This window comes from Bufo bufo, chromosome 3, assembly GCF_905171765.1.
Source record: "Bufo bufo chromosome 3, aBufBuf1.1, whole genome shotgun sequence".
Taxonomy (NCBI): Eukaryota; Metazoa; Chordata; class Amphibia; order Anura; family Bufonidae; genus Bufo; species Bufo bufo.
In genome coordinates, this window is record NC_053391.1 from 289,074,858 (window position 1) to 289,100,204 (window position 25,347).

General features: G+C 44.2%; 1 protein-coding gene across 1 annotated transcript in view; it reads left to right on the forward strand.

Annotated features, from left to right (window-relative positions):
* Window positions 1-5,505: 5,505 nt before the first annotated feature.
* Window positions 5,506-25,347, forward strand: part of LOC120993752 (ubiquinol-cytochrome-c reductase complex assembly factor 2) — a 48,668-nt gene continuing 28,826 nt past the window's right edge. Inside the window, exon 1 of the mRNA XM_040422223.1 lies at window positions 5,506-5,687. Within this exon, the coding sequence (XP_040278157.1) occupies window positions 5,506-5,687 (182 nt within the window). The remainder of the gene's footprint in view (window positions 5,688-25,347) is intronic.

Sequence of the window (25,347 nt, forward strand, 5' to 3'; positions counted from 1 at the left end):
GATTTTGATTTCAAACCACTTCTCACGCATTCGGGCCCCGAAAATGCCAGGGCAGTATAACTACCCCACAAGTGACCCCATTTTGGAAAGAAGACACCCCAAGGTATTTCGTGATGGGCATAGTGAGTTCATGGAAGTTTTTATTTTTTGTCACAAGTTAGTGGAATATGAGACTTTGTAAGAAAAAAAAAAAATCATCATTTTCCGCTAACTTGTGACAAAAAATAAAAAATTCTAGGAACTTGCCATGCCCTTCACGGAATACCTTGGGGTGTCTTCTTTCCAAAATGGGGTCACTTGTGTGGTAGTTATACTGCCCTGGCATTCTAGGGGCCCTAATGTGTGGTAAGTAGGTAAATGACCTGTGAAATCCTAAAGGTGCTCTTTGGAATATGGGCCCCTTTGCCCACCTAGGCTGCAAAAAAGTGTCACACATGTGGTATCGCCGTATTCAGGAGAAGTTGGGCAATGTGTTTTGGGGTGTCTTTTTACATATACTCATGCTGGGTGAGAGAAATATCTCGGCAAAAGACAACTTTTCCCATTTTTTATACAAAGTTGGCATTTGACCAAGATATTTATCTCACCCAGCATGGGTATATGTAAAATGACACCCCAAAACACATTGCCCAACTTCTCCTGAGTACGGCGATACCAGATGTGTGACACTTTTTTGCAGCCTAGATGCGCAAAGGGGCCCACATTCCTTTTATGAGGGCATTTTTAGACATTTGGATCCCAGACTTCTTCTCACGCTTTAGGGCCCCTAAAATGCCAGGGCAGTATAAATACTCCACATGTGACTCCATTTTGGAAAGAAGACACCCCAAGGTATTCAATGAGGGGCATGGCGAGTTCATAGAATTTTTTTTTTTTTGGCACAAGTTAGCGGAAATTGTTTTTTTTTTAATTTTTCTCACAAAGTCTCCCTTTCCGCTAACTTGGGACAAAAATTTCAATCTTTTATGGACTCAATATGCCCCTCACGGAATACCTTGGGGTGTCTTCTTTCCGAAATGGGTTCACATGGCATCTGGCATTCTAGGGGCCCTAAAGCGTGAGAAGAAGTCTGGAATATAAATGTCTAAAAATTTTTACGCATTTGGATTCCGTGAGTTCATGTGAGATTTTATTTTTTGACACAAGTTAGTGGAATATGAGACTTTGTAAGAAAAAAAAAATTATTTCCGCTAACTTGGGCCAAAGAAATGTCTGAATGGAGCCTTACAGGGGGGTGATCAATGACAGGGGGGTGATCAGGGAGTCTATATGGGGTGATCACCCCCCTGTCATTGATCACCCCCCTATAAGGCTCCATTCAGATGTCCGTATGTGTTTTGCGGATCCGATCCATGTATCCGTGGATCCGTAAAAAACATACGGACATCTGAATAGAGCCTTACAGGGGGGTGATCAATGACAGGGGGGTGATCAATGACAGGGGGGTGATCAGGGAGTCTATATGGGGTGATCACCCCCCTGTCATTGATCACCCCCCTATAAGGCTCCATTCAGATGTCCGTATGTGTTTTGCGGATCCGATCCATGTATCCGTAAAAAACATACGGACATCTGAATGGAGTCTTACAGGGGGGTGATCAATGACAGGGGGGTGATCAATGACAGGGGGGTGATCAGGGAGTCTATATGGGGTGATCACCCCCCTGTAAGGCTCCATTCAGACGTCTGTATGTGTTTTGCGGATCCGATCCATGTATCCGTGGATCCGTAAAAAACATACGGACGTCTGAATGGAGCCTTACATGGGGGTGATCAATGACAGGGGGGTGATCAATGACAGGGGGGTGATCAGGGAGTCTATATGGGGTGATCAGGGGTTAATAAGGGGTTAATAAGTGACCAGGGGGGGGGTGTAGTGTAGTGGTGTTTGGTGCTACATATTACTGAGCTACCTGTGTCCTCTGGTGGTCGATCCAAACAAAAGGGACCACCAGAGGACCAGGTAGCAGGTATATTAGACGCTGTTATCAAAACAGCGTCTAATATACCTGTTAGGGGTTAAAAAAATCGTATCTCCAGCCTGCCAGCGAACGATCGCCGCTGGCAGGCTGGAGATCCACTCGCTTACCTTCCGATCCTGTGAACGCGTGCGCCTGTGTGTGCGCGTTCACAGGAAATATCGCGTCTCGCGAGATGACGCATATATGCGTGACTGTGCGCAGGGCCGCCGCCTCCGGAACGCGATCCTGCGTTAGGCGGTCCGGAGGCGGTTAAAGGGAACCTGTAAGGTCCCCTATGCGCTATCGGCCCTTTCCAGTACATTTTAGATAATTTGTGCGATGTGCCCATAAGCTTCTCTAGATGTCGTAAGTTGTTAAAAGCAACTTTAATAGCTGATGCTCACCACAAGGTAAGTGGTCCCTTAGGTGGGGTCGCAGTGCATGTAGTCACGCTGCCTCCGTTCTTCTCCCAGATTCTCCATCTTGATTGGCACTCTGAGTGTCGGGAACTTCATGCAAAGCCCATCACTCAGAGTGTCAATTAAGCATGAGAGGCGGGGGGGAGAACCTAGGCAGCGTGACTACATGCACTGCGGTCCCACCTAAGGGACTACTTACCTTGTGGTGATCAGTGGCTCTTAAAGTTGCTTTTAACAACTTGCAGCATCTAAAACAGATTAATGGCACATTGTCCAAATGCTGTGTCCTTGTGACGGGGTAATGTGGATAACAGGTCCACCAGATTTTCTCGGGGGGGGGGACGACGACAGGCTGGACAGTGACTCACCATGCACCACGATGCACCACGAAGTAGCCACTGACCCACATGCGCCTCTCTCCTCTGTTGCTCCTCAGTCTGCAGTGCAGTCCACAGCCGAGCCTGAACGGAACTGAAGCAAATTCATATTTATCAGATCTGTGTCACCATATATTATATTATGTGCCCCCCATATATACATGCCCCCAGCCCCCATATAGTGCCAAATATATACAGGGCCCCATATAGTACCTGTGCGGCTGCCCTCATACCTACAGCTCCCCCATATAGTGCCTGTGCCCCTGTGTAGTTCTCAATATATACAGTGCCCCCAGCCCCCATATAGTGCCAAATATATACAGGGCCCCCATATATACTAGGGCTGCAGGATTTGGTGAAAATGTGCAATTGCGATTAGGGAGGTAAATTTTGAGATTTCAATATATGATTGCGATATAATAAACAAATGGTGAAATTCCACAATTTCATGTCCACACCCCCCCTCTTCACATCACCTCTTTTCATATCAATCCCTCAATGTCACATTTCACCCCCTCCATGTCACATTTCTCCCCCTCCATGTCACATTTCTCCCCCGCCATGTCACCTTTCTCCCCCGCCATGTCACATTTCTCCCCCGCCATGTCACATTTCTCCCCCTCCATGTCAAATTTCTCTCCCGCCATGTGACATTTCTCCCCCGCCATGTCACATTTCTCCCCGCCATGTGACATTTCTCCCCCGCCATGTCACATTTCTCCCCCTCCAAACCATGTCACATTTCTCCCCCTCCAAACCATGTCACATTTCTCCCCCTCCAAACCATGTCACATTTCTCCCCCTCCAAACCATGTCACATCACCCCCTCCTTTTTAGTTTACATCACCCCCTTCATGTCACATCATGATCACATCATTACCCCCTATTGTGTCACATTTCTTCCCCTCCCCCCATGGCACATCATCCCCCCCGCCAGGACAGCCCTGGCCCCATGCATGATCACATCATTACCCCCTATTGTGTCACATTTCTTCCCCCCCCCCACATGGCACATCATCCCGCCAGGACGGCCCTGGCCACATCCATGATCACATCCTTACCCCCTATTGTGTCACATTTCTCCCCCACCGCCCAATAGGGGGTAATGATGTGATCATGGATGGGGCCAGGGCCGTCCGGGCGGGATGATGTGCCATGGGGGGGGAATGTACCCCCTATTGTGTCACATTTCTTCACCCTCACCCATGGCATATCATCTTCCCCGGCCGACCCTTCCTGGCGGCCTGGCCCCATTCCCATGTCACATACTCAGAGTACTGTACAACTGTACAGACATTTATATTGTCCCCCCTCCCTCCATCATTTCATGGTCACACACACCCCGCTCCCCCCCAAATATTAATGTTTGTTGTTTTGTAATTACTTCATTGAATGCCGTGCTGAGCGCTTCTGCTCTGGCGCTAATCAGTGCAATAGCTAGCGCTCATCTGATCATTTTGAAATGATCACCATATACCATTCAATTTGGTTCACCTACCTTAACAAGTCCTGACCTGTCCTGACTCCTGCTGCTGGCTGCGAGTGCGTCTAAGTTCAATCTTGCTGACAGCTGTGTCTGTGTGAGTCAGACACAACACAATCAGTCAGCTCGACTATAGTCCCTGCTACCCGCCGCCGTGGTGCCGCTCACTCACCAGTCACGCCCCCGTGGCAGGCTGAGCCCATGTGACCGTGTTGCCGTGACTCGGAGCGGCCGGCACACGCAGGCTGGGGATGGGCGGGCGGACGGCTGTGGTGGTGCTGCACAAATTCAAGTAGGTGATTAAAAAAAAAAAAAGGTCATTCATTTTTCCACTTGGTCTGCCTTATGGTAGCGCCGGCCCTGGAGGCGGGATATCTTTTAACCTCGTATGTAAAATTGCTTTCAAGTCCCATGGCTTGGCCAATTCCTGTTCAATGCGATCGGCTGTAAAGCGTGAGGTGCCCCATATCCAATCCTTTACATGCCTGATTAGAGCCGCCAGGTTGTAATGACATATATTGGGCAATTGTAAACCACCTTCCCACCTCAACATTGTTAACTTTTCAAAGGCTATCCTGGGTCTTTTCATTCGCCACAAAAAATTAACGAACACAGACTGTAACCTGCTGACATCTGCATGTTTTAATAATAGCGGTATAGTTTGAAGGGGATAGAGGAGTCTGGAGAAGGTTGTCATTTTCAACAGGTGGGCTCTCCCGTGCAGGGACAACGGCAGATCTTTCCACTTGCCCAATTCCCCTATGATTTTGTGGACCAAGGGCGGGTAAGTTAGTGAATACAGAGACGTGGGGGCTCTTCCTATCTTAATTCCCAGATAAGTGATATAATCCTGTCGGATTTCAACCTGTAGGAGTTGATTGAAGTCCGCGTTAGTGTTCCGGAGGAACAGAATCTGACTTTTGGATATGTTCACTTTATAGCCTATTGCATTCCCATAAAACAGGAGGGAGTCTAGGATTCCGTTGAGTTGTGTTTTTGGGTATCGGGAAAAGATTAGAAGGTCATCAGAGAAACAAGTTAGTTTTATTTCTTGTATTCCTATTTTTATTCCGTCAAAGAGGGGGGATTGTATTAGAAATTGGGCTAGGGGTTCCAGGGCCAGATTAAATAATAGGGGGGATAGGGGGCACCCTTGCCTCGTGCCTTTCTGCAGCGGTATCCTAGTTGACAAGAAGCCCGGAACGTAGACCTGGGCATAGGGTTTATCATAGAGCGCTCTAAGATAACTCCTAAAGTTTCCTGTGATGCCCATGGTGTCTAAGACCTCATCTAGTCAGGCCCAATTGACGTTATCAAAGGCCTTTTCTGCATCTACCGCCAAAAAAGCTCGGCTGTCTGCATTTCCCCCTGCCTTGAGCACATCTAAAGCCGCCAACAATTTCCTGATGTTTGAGACTGCCGACCGACCATTCATGAAGCCCACTTGGTGGGAACCTATTAGGTCGGGCATGACCTCCGCCAGTCTATTGGCTAAGATTTTGGATAATAATTTGATATCCTGGTTTATATGGGAAATTGGTCTGTATGACCCTGGTTGAGATAGATCTTTTCCCTGCTTTGGGAGTACATTTATATAGGCCATTGTCCCTGAGGGTGGTAATCCCTCCCCTCGCAAAAGCGAGTTAAACAAGGATGTCAGGGTAGGGGTTACTTCTCCTTGCATCCGCTTGTAAAATTCTGCCGGGAACCCATCTGGGCCCGGCGCCTTGCCATCCGAGAGACTTTTTATGGTGTCCTGCACTTCCTCTTCCCCTATCTCCTTGTTCACTAAGTGTAATGATTACGGAGTGATGGTCGGTAGGTTGACTTTGCTCAAGAGGTCTCTAGCCCTCTCTCATTCATAGGCATCTTGTGCGTAAAAGGACCTAAAATAACTGCCCATGATTTCTATGATGTCTTTTGCCTGGTTGCGAAGTACACCTTTATCATCTCTTAGCGACTGGAGGTGGGTTGGTTTATTATACGGTCTGGATAGATTGGCCAATAATTTGCCTGCTTTGTTACCTACCGTGCCTGAACAGATCAGCCTTTTTATAGACAGCCCTTGCCATTTCTCCTTGCTTTCTAGATAAAAGTCAAAATTGTGTTTTGCCGTCACTCAGAGCACTTTATGGGTGTCCGACGGATCCTGGACGAAATTTGTATAAGCTTCCCTTAACGCCGTAACAGCCTCTTCGTACTTTTGTTGTGCATCCTTTTTCTTTCCCATTGTGTATGCTATAATCCTCCCCCTCACCACCGCCTTTGCCGTGTCCCAAAATATTTTGGGGTTATGCTTGTGAGTCTCGTTCTACTGGGAGAACTCCCACCACCATCCTCGCAGCGTGTTCGCAAAGTCCTCATCTCTTAGCAGATGGTGGGGCATTCTCCATATGAAGTCCGAGCCTTTTGGGCCTCCGTCCCTCAGCTCAATTATAACCGGGGCATGGTCCAATATGACTAAATCCGAGATTACTATACCCTGCACTTTCTGAGGGAGATCAGCCGAGGCCATAAAATAGTCTAGTCTGGACCACAAGGCCTGGGCGTGTGCGAAATGCGTAAATTCCTTATCTGCTGGGTGGTAGTACCTCCACACGCCAGTCAGTCCAGTTATGTCAAGGAAATGTGTGAGGGTATGAGGGCCTCTCGCATCTGAATGCGATTTGGGGTTTAGTTGACGTCTGTCTTCCCGGTCGTCTTGAATCCTATTACAATCCCCTGCTACCAGTAAAGGTCCTGTCTCCTCCTGTAGTAAATTAGTCTCAAGAGTACGGTAGAAGTTAAACTGGGCCGTGTTTGGTGCATAGATGTTATAAATTAGGGGCCCCGATGGAGTATCAAAAACCATTTTCAACAGCCTTCCTTCCTTGTCTGAGAGAGTGGATCTCACCTCTGCCCTTAAATGCTTGTGTAACAGTGTGAATACTCCCGCCTTTCTCCCTTGGGAGGGCGACCCATATACCTGCACTACCCATAATTTGCAGAGTCTCCTGAAGTCCCGTTTTTCTAGATGAGTCTCCTGGAGGGCCACATCAGCTTTAAAGGGGTTATCCGAGTTATTTTTTTGTTCTTTCTATGTTCCTAACTAAGCAAATGTAACAGCTTTCCAATTAACTCACTTTAACTCCAGTGGCTGGTTTCTCAGATTTCACTGAGGGACACATGACCTGTGATGTCAGCTTCTCTCCTTGCTCTGATAAAGGTCGTTTACAAGCCTGTAAATGAGACGTCACTGTGCTGGCCACGCCCCTCCCCCCCTTCACTGCCGTCTACTCTCTGCTAGGATTCTTAACCCCTTCAGCTGCACAGCTCTGCAGGCAGTGAGGAGACAATGCTGGGCACTGGAGCTGACATACTAGAGAGAGCATTGCAGAAGAAGGTAGGGGGAAGATCCTGTGTGTATTAGCAGTGTCATTATACAGGTGGGACATGTAGTTCTACACTTAAAAGTTGCTGTTGATTCTCCCAGCACTCAGGGCAGCTCTTGTATCCACTCCCTTAGCAGTGTCATTATACAGCTTGGACTTGTAGTCCTACACATACAATATGCTGCAGAGTCTCCCAGCAGGCAGACATGTCACTCAGGGCAGCTCTTGTATCCACTCCCTTAGCAGAACAGGGGGAGGGACAGAGATTGTTTTTATTGCATGTAAACAAAGGGCCAGAAAAGAAACAGGGAAATGAGGAAATATATATATTTTTTTTGCATAAAACTTGCTTAGCTTAGTTATATATCAGATTTTCAGTGCTATATTATTTTTTTTCATAACTCGGACAACACCTTTAAGCTTCTGCAAATGTCTCAATACAGTTGTGCGCTTATACTGGGAGCGCAATCCCTTTACATTCCATGTGACAATCTTCATAATAGTTTTATCATGCGGCTCACTCCAGGGGACCCACCCGGAACACAAAGGCTCCAGGCTGGTGAGACTGCTCGACTAAACATCCCTCCCAACTTGGACAAAGTTAGTGGTATACCATTTCCAAACCCCACCCACTTCCCCTCCAAATAACCAAAACCCCAACTTTTAAAACAAAGTGAAGAAATTACTTCTCCGGACTTAACTTTTTTAGCGCAAAGATAAACATACTGAACAGTACTTCTCATCGTACACATTTTTAGAACCAACATCTCTTCTGCTCCTTTCCCTCCTTTGCCCTATGGATAAGAGCAAAACTCAGAGACAAAAAGTCCCCAATACGAGAACCCTCCACCCCCCCTGTATTCGTTTTTTTCCCCCTCCTTAATCCCCATGAGGGAACTAGTTTTAGCCAGGAGTCACCCTGGGCTGCCACGTAAGAATCACAGTCGAGATCCAGTGCCTACGCTGCCTCTTTCGGGGTGAGAAAAGTTTCAACTGTGCCATCCGGCTGGAAGACTCGCAGTGTGGCCGGGTAGATCAGAGCAAACCGTGTCCTTTTCTGGACCAAGGAGGTGCAAATGGTCGAGAATGCTCGGTATCCCATTAGCAGAGGAGAAAACTCTGCCATGTCGTTTGATAGAATTCTTGGGTATAACAATAGATACGGCATCAATGTAATTTAGGCTTCCAATTGAAAAAGTGAACAGGTTATTGGAATTGATCAGAAGGATGTTGGCGGTTAAGAAAACAACATTGCGTGAATTACAAAGTTTGTTAGGCCTGTTTGCTTTCGCTTCTAGAGTTATACCTATTGGGAGGATATTTTCAAGGTTATATATGGCTACTAGTGGCCTTAAATCTCCATCATCGCATGTGAGATTATCTAGAGACTTAAAATATGACCTTAGAGTATGGGAAGAGTTTTTAATTCACTTTAACGGTAGTAGCATTTGGCAACGGGAGTTTATAGACATGGATGCACTTGGTTTATTAACTGATGCTTCTGGTTCTTGGGGCTATGGAGCTTTTCTGCAAGGCCAGTGGTTGGCTGAACCATGGCCCGAGTCTTAGAGAGCTGTAGGGGGTTACATGAAATTTAGTCTTATTGGAATTATTCCCATTGGTAGTTTCATTGATTATTTGGGGTAAGGAGTTAGCTGATAAGAGAGTATTATTGCATACTGATAATAAAGGGGTATTGTTTGCAGTGAATTGTTTATCTTCTAACAATAGGATGGTAGTGAAGCAATTACATGTGGTGGTTCGGTGTTGCCTTTCTAGAAATACATGGTTAAAGGCTACGCATATAGCTGGTAAAGTTAATACTATAGCAGACTCTCTTACTTGTGCGCAGTGGGAAGAATTCTTTGCCCTGGCTCCGAACGCAGAGAAGGAAGGTATCCCCTGTCCACCTTACCTATGGGGGATAATCTGGCACTGATGTGTGAACAGATCCGGAATTCGCTAGCACCTAATACGTGCAGCGGGTATGCTTTAGCATGGAACAAATGGGAGCTATTTTGTAATAGGAATAATTTAAATGTTTTTGATAGCAAAGTGGGGTCAGTGATGGAGTTTATTTGTCAATTGGTTAGGGCGGGTTTGGGTTTTTCAGCTATACAGAAGACGTTGTCAGGTGTATCTTTCTTTTTCAGGTTAGCAGGTCTTTCTCCTATTAATAGTTCTTTTGCAGTAAAGCAGTTTATGAAGGGTTTTAAGAAGGGTAGTTTTGTTGCTGATGTTCATAGACTGGTTACAGTTGATTTATTGTTTAAGTTGGTTGTCTCAGCAAATCATATTACTTCGTCAGTTTTTGAGTTTAGGTTGTTCAGATCAGCATTTGTGTTGCAATTTTTTGGTGTATCCAGAGTTAGTGAGCTGGTTGCCTCTAATGTTCATGCAGATTCATCATTGTTATTATCTGATATTAAATTGTCTGAAAATTCAGTTGTGATTACAATCAGGAAATCCAAGACAGATCAAGTGGGTAGAGGTTCAGTTGTTTCATTAAATCGGATCTGTGATTCTGAAGTTTGCCCAGTGCTAGCGGTTAAAGAATTTTTAGAGGTCCGTCCAGTTGGAGGTAATTCTTTTTTAATTCATGAGGATGGTACTTCTTTGTCAAAATTTCGATTTAATGCTGTTTTTAAAAAATGCTTGTCATTATTGGGTTTAGGATCTGAGCATTATTCATCCCATTCATTTTGCATTGGGGCGGCTACGGAAGCCTCTCTAATGGGTTTGGATAAGGCTTTGATAAAAAGAATTGGAAGATGGGATTCAGATAGTTACAAGATGTATGTCAGACCTAATTTGGTATTATAATCATAATTCTTTTTCAGATTCTGAACAAATTAGAGTTTGGATTGTCGGACAGTCATTCATTTTTTAGGCAAAAGATACCAGTAGGTCTCTAGATACCAGTTTATGAAAGATAGATACAGTTGCAAGAAAAAGTATGTGAACCCTTTGGAATGATATGGATTTCTGCACAAATTGGTCATAAAATGTGATCTGATCTTCATCTAAGTCACAACAATAGACAATCACAGTCTTCTTAAACTAATAACACACAAAGAATTAAATGTTACCATGTTTTTATTGAACACACCATGTAAACATTCACAGTGCAGGTAAAAAAAAAGTATGTGAATCCCTAGACGAATGACCTCTCCAAGAGCTAAATGGAGTGAGATGTCAGCCAACTGGAGTCCAATCAATGAGATGAGATTGGAGGTGTTGGTTACAGCTGCCCTGCCGTATAAAAAACACACACCAATTCTGGGTTTGCTTTTCACAAGAAGCATTGTCTGATGTGAATAATGCCTCGCACAAAAGAGCTCTCAGAAGACCTACTATTAAGAATTGTTGACTTGCATAAAGCTGGAAAGGGTTATAAAAGTATCTCCAAAAGCCTTGCTGTTCATCAGTCCATGGTAAGACAAATTGTCTATAAATGGAGAAAGTTCAGCACTGCTGCTACTCTCCCTAGGAGTCGCCGTCCTGTAAAGATGACTGCAAGAGCATAGCTCAGACTGCTCCATGAGGTGAAGAAGAATCCTAGAGTGTCAGCTAAAGACTTACAAAAGTCTCTGGCATATGCTAACATTCCTGTTAGCGAATCTACGAGACGTAAAACACTAAACAAGAATGGATTTCATAGTAGGATACCACAGAGAAGCCACTGCTGTCCAAAAATACATTGCTGCACGTTTACAGTTTGCACAAGAGCACCTGTATGTTCCACAGCAGTACTGGCAAAATATTCTGTGGACAGATGAAACCAAAGTTGAGTTGTTTGGAAGAAACACACAACACTATGTGTGGAGAAAAAGAGGCACAGCACACCAAGATCAAAACCTCATCCCAACTGTAAAGTATGGTGGTGGGGGCATCATGGTTTGGGGCTGCTTTGCTGCGTCAGGGCCTGGACGGATTGCTATCATCGAAGGAAAAATGAATTCCCAAGTTTATCAAGACATTTTGCAGGAGAACTTAAGGCCATCTGTCCACCAGCTGAAGCTCAACAGAAGATGGGTGTTGCAACAGGACAACGACCCAAAGCATAGAAGTAAATAAACAACAGAATGGCTTAAACAGAAGAAAATACGCCTTCTGGAGTGGCCCAGTCAGAGTCCTGACCTCAACCCGATTGAAATGCTGTGGCATGACATCAAGAAAGCGATTCACACCAGACATCCCAAGAATATTGCTGAACTGAAACAGTTCTGTAAAGAGGAATGGTCAAGAATTACTCCTGACCTCTGTGCACCTCTGATCTGCAACTACAGGAAACATTTGGTTGACGTTATTGCTGCCAAAGGAGGTTCAACCAGTTATTAAATCCAAGGGTTCACATACTTTTTCCACCTGCACTGTGAACGTTTACATGGTGTGTTCAATAAAAACATGGTAACATTTAATTCTTTGTGTGTTATTAGTTTAAGCAGACTGTGATTGTCTATTGTTGTGACTTAGATGAAGATCAGATCTCATTTTATGACCAATTTGTGCAGAAATCCATATCATTCCAAAGGGTTCACATACTTTTTCTTGCAACTGTATACTTGAATCGGGTAGGGGAGGTGGCATCTGTGTGCTATTTAATTTTAGCTGTGTGAAAGGGCCTTCAGCCCTATCTCTCTCTCCCTCCTCCATCAAGTTAACAAGGGTCCTAGTGGCCTCAAGTTCCTGGGTATTCATATTCAGTTCATCACACTTTTTTTTGTCTTGTAACGTGAAGTGTTTGTGCCAGAGCAGTTTCCTTATAAACAGGGCTATGTTCTTACTCCACTCAAATGTATCATAGTGGACTGTGGGGACAAAGGATAGACCCTTGTTTAGAAGGGAGACATCATCAGCAGTAAGCTTATGGGAGGAGAGGTTGATAATCTCCAGTTTATTACTCATTCCACTTGAGGCCAGTACGGCCCCTACACTTTGTTCCTTAGTTGATAAGGTGCTTGTATGGGGGCCTGGGCTAAAAAAGTAGAGGATGAGGTAGAAGGTGAGGGACCAGTTGAGCTGCATGTTTGATAGCCTCCTGTATTATTTTTTCAGGGGCCTGCTCTTGCCTGTCCTCTACCTCCTCTACCCCTGTTTCTTTGTCCTCTCCCTCCTCCTCTTGTTGTTCTACCTTGTTCAGTTTCTGAGCCCTCGGCCTCTGATGATGATATCTCACTTTGAACCTGTCTCTGAATAGTTTTGTTCAAGAAGAGGTATGCTCTGTTCTCTTTAAACTCAGTAGAGTCTCTCAAGTATTGTTGATGCTTGCGTTCCCTAACCATATACTGAAATCTGTCTATGGTATTTTGGAGATATTCCTTTTTTTTCTGGAATTGTGCTTCGTCCTTGAATTCAAAGAGGACCTTTCACTTGTAAAAACTATGTGAACTAAGTATGCTGCCATGTAGGCTGTGAGCTGTGCGCTGCGATTGGCCAGCGCTACAGCCTAGGAGAAGGAGACGCTCACAGGACAAGGGAAGACCCGCCTACTATAACTTAAGGAGCAAAGGTACCGGAGGGCATAACGGGAGAACGGAGCGGCGCCCGGGGATAATAGTAAGTGCAGTGAGATCCCCGGGCGCCGCTCTCCATGGCAGCATACTTAGTTCACATAGTTTTTACAAGTGAAAGGTCCTCTTTAAGTGCTTGTTCCCTAAGGTTATTCGCCTTTTTTTGTTTGGAATCAAGATTGAGTTTCTTCTCTTCGAACTAGCTGTGGCTTCCTCCTTCCATTTTTTTTAGCAGACTGGTGTTCCTCATTCTATCAGCCGGGGTGAGGTTAATTCTAAGGCCTTTTGGTACAATGTTCTCCTTCAGATAATGCTCTAGAGATTTAATTTCCCACCAGGACACTATAAGGTCTTTGTAAGCCCCTGTTAGATCTTTAAAGACATTTTTGATACTATTGGACGAGGTAGTTTGAATTTATTCTGTTTCAGAAAAAACACTTTTAGCTTCTGTTGCCCATGCTTCCAAATCTGGACTTGTCGCAAGAAAACCTGCCAAATGCGTTCAAAGTTAATCAATTGTATCTATGCACATTTAATAGAGGTCAAGGGTTAAGTCGTCATGACCCACTATTTGAAAACTCAGTGGTGTCTACAATTTACTGCTACTGAACTGAGTGTACCTTGTTGTATTTCTTAAAACATAACGCTGAGCGGAGCGGAGGCTGAACGCTGCCAGACTGATGCATTCTGAGCGGATCTGCATCCACTCAGAATGCATTGGGGCTGGACGGATGCGTTCGGGGCCGCTTGTGAGAGCCTTCAAACGGAGCTCACAAGCGGCCCCGAACGCTAGTGTGAAAGTAGCCTAAGCCCTCAGTGAATGGGTTTATGCCCATTAATTGAGGGCATACATTTTTCAAGGCCCCTATTAATTCTTTTGCGAATCTTGTTTAAGAATTTCAAATGAAAATTATTCCATAAAAAACGCTCCGGAGCTGGATGGTTCTGTTTTAGGCCTTTACCGTGAGGATTTGGTTCACCTCTCTGATATAGGTCTTGACATTTTTAATAATGGTTTGCGGTCTATCATTGAAAGGGCCGCGGTTTTGTTGGAGGGGAGCAAGTGTGGCTAATGCTGCACTTGCCTGTTGGGGTTAGTCTCCCAGCCTTCTGGGTGGACAAAAGATAAGTTGTAATGGACTTTATTATTTATGGGTATTTCAAAGTTATAATGGTTTATTTTCTTTTGGTTTATGTTACCCCCAAAATTTAATAAAGACCGCGGCCATTTTATCCATAATGGTGTTTGTTATTATTTACTAGGTTATTTATGATATTTGATTGTTTATTGTTGAATATGACAACATGAAAATATGCACCAAAACATATTAACCTATGGGGTCATTTATCAAACTGGTGTAAAGTAGAACGGGCTTAGTTGCCTATAGCAACCAATAAGATTACACCTTTCAGGTCAGGTCCTTTGGAAAATGAAAGGTGGAATCTGATTGTACACAAAAGAGGTATCAGATAAGAACCTTTATTAATTGCAGAACTACGGGGTTGGTGTACTTAGCCACATGTGAATGCGAGCTGCAGTACGTAAGCAAAACCCGAAGGAACTGAGACGTCGCATAGGGGAACATCTTAATGATATCCACAAGCAAAGCGACACCCCCATTGCATGTCATGTTTTCAACTTACATCAGGGCAATGTTGGGGGCATTTGGTTTCATTTGCATTGAGGTCATCAGACGTTCCCCATGTAGAGGTTATTGGGACAAGACATTACTACAAAAAGAAGCACAATGGACGCTTAGATGGCCTGAATGACCATATTTCATTAGTCTGCACATCTGACATATATGTACACCAATTACTTATCCCTCCACCGTATCACCCTTTAGTTCATTTTTAGTGACCCTGGTCCTTCTATCCTGGGCATCTATGCTCCGTCCCTTGTGAACACAGAACCTCTCTCCCTGTATCTGGCTGCCGGACAGCTCCTGTGAGGGTCGCGCATGCGTGATCCTTTCCAGTGCCGGCAGCCCTGTGAAAACACCAGAGCCCTGACTCACTTGTGTGCCCTCCCTCTGCGTCTGGCTGCCGGATGGATCCTGCTATCAGTACAGACAACCGTGTGAAATCAAGAGTCCTGTCAGATGCAGGTAATCGGACCCCAAAGCCACCTCCCCCTCCCACCGGACAACCACATACAAGTAAAGCCTTGCCCATGATATATATAGACGTATATAGAAATATACTGATCTATCTCTCTTTCTCTCTCTCTCTCTCTCTCTCTCTCTCTATATATATATATATATATATATATATATATATATATATATATGTGTACACTCACCTAAAGAATTATTAGGAACACCTGTTCTATTTCTCATTAATGCAATTATCTAGTCAACCAATCACATGGCAGTTGCTTCAATGCATTTAGGGGTGTGGTCCTGGTCAAGACAATCTCCTGAACTCCTAAACTGAATGTCAGAATGGGAAAGAAAGGTGATTTAAGCAATTTTGAGCATGGCATGGTTGTTGGTGCCAGACGGGCCGGTCTGAGTATTTCACAATCTGCTCAGTTACTGGGATTTTCACGCAAAACCATTTCTAGGGTTTACAAAGAATGGTGTGAAAAGGGAAAAACATCCAGTATGCGGCAGTCCTGTGGGCAAAAATGCCTTGTGGATGCTAGAGGTCAGAGGAGAATGGGCCGACTGATTCAAGCTGATAGAAGAGCAACGTTGAGGTATGCAGCAAAGCATTTGTGAAGCCACAACACGCACAACCTTGAGGCGGATGGGCTACAACAGCAGAAGACCCCACCGGGTACCACTCATCTCCACTACAAATAAGAAAAAGAGGCTACAATTTGCACGAGCTCACCAAAATTGGACTGTTGAAGACTGGAAAAATGTTGCCTGGTCTGATGAGTCTCGATTTCTGTTGAGACATTCAAATGGTAGAGTCCGAATTTGGCGTAAACAGAATGAGAACATGTATCCATCCTCTGATGGCTACTTCCAGCAGGATAATGCACCATGTCACAAAGCTCGAATCATTTCAAATTGGTTTCTTGAACATGACAATGAGTTCACTGTGCTAAAATGGCCCCCACAGTCACCAGATCTCAACCCAATAGAGCATCTTTGGGATGTGGTGGAACGGGAGCTTCGTGCTCTGGATGTGCATCCCTCAAATCTCCATCAACTGCAAGATGCTATCCTATCAATATGGGCCAACATTTCTAAAGAATGCTATCAGCACCTTGTTGAATCAATGCCACGTAGAATTAAGGCAGTTCTGAAAGCAAAAGGGGGTCCAACACCGTATTAGTATGGTGTTTCTAATAATTCTTTAGGTGAGTGTATATATATATATATATCATCTACAGTATATATGTATATGGAGATATATATATTTACCAATCTATATCACTATATACATTTATATAGATTGTATATATAGATATATATATATACACTGCATGCAGAATTATTAGGCAAATGAGTATTTTGACCACATCATCCTCTTTATGCATGTTGTCTTACTCCAAGCTGTATAGGCTCGAAAGCCTACTACCAAATAAGCATATTAGGTGATGTGCATCTCTGTAATGAGAAGGGGTGTGGTCTAATGACATCAACACCCTATATCAGGTGTGCATAATTATTAAGCAACTTCCTTTCCTTTGGCAAAATGGGTCAAAAGAAGGACTTGACAGGCTCAGAAAAGTCAAAAATAGTGAGATATCTTGCAGAGGGATGCAGCACTCTTAAAATTGCAAAGCTTCTGAAGCGTGATCATCGAACAATCAAGCGTTTCATTCAAAATAGTCAACAGGGTCGCAAGAAGCGTGTGGAAAAACCAAGGCGCAAAATAACTGCCCATGAACTGAGAAAAGTCAAGCGTGCAGCTGCCAAGATGCCACTTGCCACCAGTTTGGCCATATTTCAGAGCTGCAACATCACTGGAGTGCCCAAAAGCACAAGGTGTGCAATACTCAGAGACATGGCCAAGGTAAGAAAGGCTGAAAGACGACCACCACTGAACAAGACACACAAGCTGAAACGTCAAGACTGGGCCAAGAAATATCTCAAGACTGATTTTTCTAAGGTTTTATGGACTGATGAAATGAGAGTGAGTCTTGATGGGCCAGATGGATGGGCCCGTGGCTGGATTGGTAAAGGGCAGAGAGCTCCAGTCCGACTCAGACGCCAGCAAGGTGGAGGTGGAGTACTGGTTTGGGCTGGTATCATCAAAGATGAGCTTGTGGGGCCTTTTCGGGTTGAGGATGGAGTCAAGCTCAACTCCCAGTCCTACTGCCAGTTTCTGGAAGACACCTTCTTCAAGCAGTGGTACAGGAAGAAGTCTGCATCCTTCAAGAAAAACATGATTTTCATGCAGGACAATGCTCCATCACACGCGTCCAAGTACTCCACAGCGTGGCTGGCAAGAAAGGGTATAAAAGAAGAAAATCTAATGACATGGCCTCCTTGTTCACCTGATCTGAACCCCATTGAGAACCTGTGGTCCATCATCAAATGTGAGATTTACAAGGAGGGAAAACAGTACACCTCTCTGAACAGTGTCTGGGAGGCTGTGGTTGCTGCTGCACGCAATGTTGATGGTGAACAGATCAAAACACTGACAGAATCCATGGATGGCAGGCTTTTGAGTGTCCTTGCAAAGAAAGGTGGCTATATTGGTCACTGATTTGTTTTTGTTTTGTTTTTGAATGTCAGAAATGTATATTTGTGAATGTTGAGATGTTATATTGGTTTCACTGGTAAAAATAAATAATTGAAATGGGTATATATTTGTTTTTTGTTAAGTTGCCTAATAATTATGCACAGTAATAGTCACCTGCACACACAGATATCCCCCTAAAATAGCTAAAACTAAAAACAAACTAAAAACTACTTCCAAAAATATTCAGCTTTGATATTAATGAGTTTTTTGGGTTCATTGAGAACATGGTTGTTGTTCAATAATAAAATTAATCCTCAAAAATACAACTTGCCTAATAATTCTGCACTCCCTGTAATATTAACAAGTATGTTTTGAGTGACAGCGAGAGCATATGAGACAGAGAAAACTATTGTTGCAACAAAAAAAAAATTCTCCATCCAATATATCTATCTTTAAACGGGTACCCTTTTACATTAACCTCCTCAGGACCGCCGTACGCAGGATTGCGTCTTTGCGGCGGTCCTGTTGTTCTGGGTGGACGCGCCGGTGCGTCCTCTCGCGAGACGCGAGATTTCGTGCATTGCCGGCCCGCGCATGCGCATCGCGGGCCGGCAAAAGTTAAAGAAGTATTTCGTCACCAGCCTGCCAGCCACGATCATTGGCTGGCAGGCTGGCGATTTTCAAAAAATCAAATCAGAAGCCAGATAACAGATCATGTTAGTAAATATGATCTGTTATATGGCTTCTCTGCTTCTCTGCTGGTCCTTTTCGTCGGTTGGATCCAGCAGAGGAGCAGAGATCACTGTGAGTACCCACCATCACTACACCTTAGCCCCAGATCACCCTCCATCACCCCCATCATCCTAATTAACCCCTTGATCGCCCCCTGTCAATCACTTAGTGAAAGACAAAAAGTGATCAGTGTAAACTGTCACTTTTTTTTTTTCACTAGTATTGGCTGTTAGGTTTTAGGATAGTTTAGGCCCCTTGGTTAGGTAGTTTAGCGTCAGTTAGCGCCCAGCCCACCGCACCGCAGTCACTTTTATTCGCTGTTTAGCGTATCGCTAATCAGCATTTGTACTTTTATAGTATCTGTAAGTGATCAAAACTGATCACGGTCAGATCTATAATAGTATTAGTGTCACCTTAGCTCGCCCTCCATTTAAAACGCAGTGTTTGCCCGATCAGGCCTGATCGGTCGCCCACATGTGCGTTCACCCACGCCCGCCCCACCGCAGTGACAAAAAAAAAATTGTTTTTTGATCACTGCACATTCACTTTACACGCACTGCGGCGATAAAAAAAAAATCAGTTTTGATATTTTTTATCAACCGCAGCGGCCTCCGGTACTTCGCTAGCCTCCCCTTTGTAAGACAGGCTTCCTTTTTTTCTTGGGTAGTCTCAGGGAATACCCCTAAATTTAGTAGTCCAAAAAGTCAAACAGGGGGTATTCTTCTGAAGAGGCCTACAGGATTCTGACCCAGTCGGATGAGGAGTGGGAACCCTCATCTGACGAATCTAGCGGGTCAGAATATGAACCTGTGGAAAGCAGTGGCTCTCTGACCCAAAGTTCGGACGAGGAGGTGGAGGTCCCTGGCAGCACCAGGTGTACCCGGCCCCGTGTCGCTAGACCACAGGTTATGCAGGATCCGCTTCAAGAGCAGCAGAGTGGGGCTGTCGCTGCCGGATCACGTGGTGAGGCATACACCAGCAGCGCAGCCCTTCCTGGACCTAGTACCAGCACTGCCGTACAACATGGTGACGTGGCGAGCACCAGAAGGGCAGTTGAAGCTGGTACGGTGGCACGTGCAGTAGTTACCCTGTCGCAGCCACCGCGCAGACAGGCCCGTAGAGCCCCTAGAATCCCTGAGGTGCTGGCAAACCCTGATTGGCAGTCACCAACTTCAGCCGCACCTGTAGTTCCCCCTTTCACCGCCCAGTCTGGAGTTCGGGTTGAGACGGCTCAAATCGGTTCGGCCCTGGGATTTTTTGAGATGTTCTTGACTGCGGAGCTCTTGGACTTAGTCGTGGCAGAGACAAACCGGTATGCCACACAATTTATATCCGCCAACCCGGGAAGCTCTTATGCCCAGTCTTTCCGATGGAAACCAGTCCAAGTTTCCGAACTGGGCCTTCTCCTCAACATGGGTCTAACTAAAAAGCATGAATTGCGGTCATATTGGTCCACGAACCCGATTCATCACATGCCCATGTTCTCTGCTGCTATGTCCAGGACACAATTTGAGACCATCCTGCGTTTCCTGCACTTTAGCGACAACACCACCTCCCGTCCCAGAGGCCACCCAGCTTTTGACCGGCTCCACAAAATTCGGCGCCTCATAGACCATTTCAACCAGAAATTTGCAGATTTGTATACCCCCGAGCAAAACATCTGCGTAGACGAGTCCCTAATACATTTTACCGGGCGCCTTGGCTTCAAACAATACATCCCAAGCAAGCGTGCCCTGTATGGGGTCAAATTGTATAAGCTCTGTGAAAGGGCCACAGGCTATACCCACAAATTTCGGATCTATGAGGGAAAAGATCAGACCCTGGAGCCGGTCGGTTGCCCTGACTACCTGGGGAGCAGTGGGAAGACAGTCTGGGACTTGGTGTCACCCTTATTCGGCAAGGGGTACCATCTTTATGTGGACAATTTTTACACAAGTGTGGCCCTCTTTAGGCATTTGTTTCTAGAACGGATTTGCGCCTGTGGCACCGCGCGAACTAGTCGCGTGGGCTTCCCCCAACGGCTTGTAACCACCCGTCTTGCAAGGGGGGAGAGGGCTGCCTTGTGTAACGAAGAACTGCTCGCGGTGAAATGGAGAGACAAGCGTGACGTTTACATGCTCTCCTCCATTCACGCAGACACGACAATCCAAATTGAAAGGGCAACCCGTGTCATTGAAAAGCCCCTCTCAGTCCACGACTATAATGCGCTCATGGGAGGGGTGGACTTCAATGACCAGATGTTGGCTCCCTATTTAGTTTCCCGCAGAACCAGACGCTGGTATAAGAAGGTGTCTGTATATTTAATTCAATTGGCTGCCTATAATAGTTTTGTTCTCTACAGTAAGGCTGGGAGAACAGGATCCTTCCTCAAATTCCAGGAAGAGATCATCGAGAACCTCACTTATCCGGGAGGTTCCGTGGCCCCATCCACCAGTGTAGTTAGCCGTCTACACGAGCGACATTTCCCCAGTGTCGTTGCTGGTACCTCAACCCAACCGCCACCCCGAAAAAAATGTCGTGTCTGTAGCAGGAGTGGAATAAGGCGTGACACCCGCTATTTCTGTCCTGACTGTCCGGACCACCCTGCCCTATGCTATGGTGAGTGTTTCCGGAAGTACCACACACAGGTACACCTAGCATAGGGATCACATCTCACCAGGACAGGCACACAGGGCTATTAGGGCCCTTTCTCTCACAGCTGCTGCAAACCTCTCCTTTCACCTGGGATAAAGTGCATAACGTACTTCGCCACATCTTTGGGCGATTTGCGCTTTGCACATTGTCCCATGGAGAAGGAGAGGTTTGTTCTATAAAGGTAAAAAAAACTAAACAAAAAAAAAATTACCGGTAAGTAAAAAAGTTAAAAAAGTTAAAAAAAAGTTAATATGTTCTGTTCTAAAGTTAATAAAGTTATTGCTTTGCGGCCTGTTTTTTTCTTTTTTGTTTTGTTTTTTTTACCTTCCAGGTGGACCAACCGATCGACTAGCTGCAGCACTGATGTGCATTCGGACAGAAGCATTGCGCTGCTGTCAGATTACACGCAAGTCGGTGTATGCGGCGCTGCAAGACGAGATTTCTCCTCTGCAGTAAAAGATACGTTTGCCGAGGCATATGAGCTGAGGAGGTGGCGGTGTTCATATACTTTGGCAAACACTTTGTATATATAAAAAAAAAAATCCCGGCAATGATTTATTCATCCACATCGATTGATGTGAATGGAGAAATCTGGTTTGCCAGGGCATACGAGCTGAAGTGGGTATGGATGTTGGGCGGAGATCCTATGTCCTGGCAGACGCCTTTCCCCTCCTTTTTCTTTTTTTGGCAGAGATTTTTTCATCCACATTGATCGATGCGAATGAAGAAATCTGTGCCGTTCATTTTTTTCTTTCAGCCCAGAGGCTGAACGGAAAAAAAATATCTCATTACCCGTATGCTCAATATAAGGAGAATAGCAGAAACTCCTAATGCTGGGCATACATGTAATGATTGCGGAGACCCTCAAATGCCAGGGCAGTACAAACACCCCACAAATAACACCATTTTGGAAAGAAGACACCCCAAGGTATTCGCTGAGGGGCATATTGAGTCCATGAAAGATTGAAATTTTTGTCCCAAGTTAGCGGAAAGGGAGACTTTGTGAGAACAAAATCAAAAAAATCTATTTCCGCTAACTTGTGCCAAAATTTTATTTTTTCAATGAACTCGCCATGCCCCTCATTGAATACCTTGGGGTGTCTTCTTTCCAAAATGGGGTCACATGTGGGGTATTTATACTGCCCTGGCATTTTAGGGGCCCCAAATGCGTGAGAAGAAGTCTGGTATCCAAATGTCTAAAAATGCCCTCCTAAAAGGAATTTGGGCACCTTTGCCCACCTAGGCTGCAAAAAAGTGTCACACATGTGGTATCTCCGTATTCAGCAGAAGTTGGGGAATATGTTTTGGGGTGTCATTTTACATATACCCATGCTGGGTGAGATAAATATCTTGGTCAAATACCAACTTTGTATAAAAAAATGGGAAAAGTTGTCTTTTGCCAAGATATTTCTCTCACCCAGCATGGGTATATGTAAAATGACACCCCAAAACACATTCCCCAACTTCTCCTGAGTACGGAGATACCAGATGTGTGACACTTTTTTGCAGCCTAGGTGGGCAAAGGGGCCCATATTACAAAGAGCACTTTTCGGATTTCACTGGTCAGTTTTTACAGAATTTGATTTCAAACTCCTTACCACACATTTGGGCCCCTAGAATGCCAGGGCAGTATAACTACCCCACAAGTGACCCCATTTTGGAAAGAAGAGACCCCAAGGTATTTCGTGATGGGCATAGTGAGTTCATAGAACTTTTTATTTTTTGTCACAAGTTAGTGGAATATGAGACTTTGTAAGAAAAAAAAAAAAAAAAAAGCATCATTTTCCGCTAACTTGTGACAAAAAATAAAAAGTTCTATGAACTCACTATGCCCATCAGCGAATACCTTAGGGTGTGTACTTTCCGAAATGGGGTCATTTGTGGGGTGTTTGTACTGTCTGGCCATTGTAGAACCTCAGGAAACATGACAGGTGCTCAGAAAGTCAGAGCTGCTTCAAAAAGCGGAAATTCACATTTTTGTACCATAGTTTGTAAACGCTATAACTTTTACCCAAACCATTTTTTTTTTACCCAAACATTTTTTTTTTATCAAAGACATGTAGAACAATAAATTTAGAGAAAAATTTATATATGGATCTCGTTTTTTTTGCAAAATTTTACAACTGAAAGTGAAAAATTTAATTTTTTTGCAAAAAAATAGTTAGATTTCGATTAATAACAAAAAAAGTAAAAATGTCAGCAGCAATGAAATACCACCAAATGAAAGCTCTATTAGTGAAAAGAAAAGGAGGTAAAATTCATTTGGGTGGTAAGTTGCATGACCAAGCAATAAACGGTGAAAGTAGTGTAGGTCAGAAGTGTAAAAAGTGGCCTGGTCTTTCAGGGTGTTTAAGCACTGGGGGCTGAGGTGGTTAAGGAGAGCTCCTGATGCACCAAGGTGAGCCCCAAGTCTGCGAAATACATGCTTGTGCATGGCAAGCTACACAATGCTACTAGGGATTTCTGGGAAAGATAAGCAAATTAGCTTCCATAAGCCTATGGCAGAAGATGCTAATTTGCATATCATCATTCTAGAAACAAAAAATAATGGATTGTTGATTATATTAATATGTATGTTTTGAGTGACAGCGAGAGCATATGAGACAGAGAAAACTATTGTTGCAACAAAGAGAGTTTCTCAATCCAATATATCTATCTTTAAACGGGTACCCTTTTACATTAAGGAGAGCTCCTGATGCACCAAGGTGACCCCCAATTCTGCGATATACATGCTTGTGCATGGCAAGCTACACAATGCTACTAGGGATTTCTGGGAAAGATATGCAAATTAGCTTCCATAAGCCTATGGCAGATGATGCTAATTTGCATATCATTATTCTACAAACCAAAAATAATGGATATTTGATTATATTAATAAATATGTTTTGAGTGACAGCGACAGCATATGAGACAGAGAAAACTATTGTTGCAACAAAGAGAGATTCTCAATCCAATATATCTATCTTTAAACGGGTACCCTTTTACATCAAGGAGAGCTCCTGATGCACCAAGGTGAGCCCCAATTCTGCGAAATACATGCTTGTGCATGGCAAGCTACACAATGCTACTAGGGATTTCTGGGAAAGATATGCAAATTAGTTTCCATAAGCCTATGGCAGAAGATGCTAATTTGCATATCATCATTCTACAAACCAAAAATAATGGATTGTTGATTATATTAATATTAACAAGTATGTTTTGAGTGACAGCAAGAGCATATGAGACAGAGAAAACTATTGTTGCAACAAAGAGAGTTTCTCAATCCAATATATCTATCTTTAAATGGGTACCCTTTTACATTAAGGAGAGCTCCTGATGCACCAAGGTGAGCCCCAATTCTGCGAAATACATGCTTGTGCATGGCAAGCTACACAATGCTACTAGGGATTTCTGAGAAAGATATGCAAATTAGCTTCCATAAGCCTATGGCAGAAGATGCTAATTTGCATATCATCATTCTAGAAACCAAAAATAATGGATTGTTGATTATATTAATATTAATAAGTATGTTTTGAGTGACAGCGAGAGCATATGAGACAGATAAAACTATTGTTGCAACAAAGCAAGATTCTCAAATCCAATATTTCTATCTTTAAACGGGTACCCTTTTACATTAAGGAGAGCTCCTGATGCACCAAGGTGAGCCCCAAGTCTGCGAAATACATGCTTGTGCATGGCAAGCTACACAATGCTACTAGGGATTTCTGGGAAAGATATGCAAATTAGCTTCCATAAGCCTATGGCAGAAGAAGCTAATTTGCATATCATCATTCTACAAAACAAAAATAATGGATTGTTGATTATATTAATATGTATGTTTTGAGTGACAGCGAGAGCATATGAGACAGAGAAAACTATTGTTGCATCAAAGAGAGATTCTCAATCCAATATATCTATCTTTACACGGGTACCCTTTTACATTAAGGAGAGCTCCTGATGCACAAAGGTGAACCCCAAGTCTGCGAAATACATGCTTGTGCATGGCAAGCTACACAATGCTACTAGGGATTTCTGGGAAAGATATGCAAATTAGCTTCCATAAGCCTATGGCAGAAGATGCTAATTTGCATATCATCATTCTAGAAACCAATAATAATGGATTGTTCATTATATTAATATTAACCCCTTAAGGACCCAGGACGTACCGGTACGTCCTGACTTAAAATCTGTATTCCGGCACCCCAGGGGTTAATTGGAACGGGATTTCGGCTGA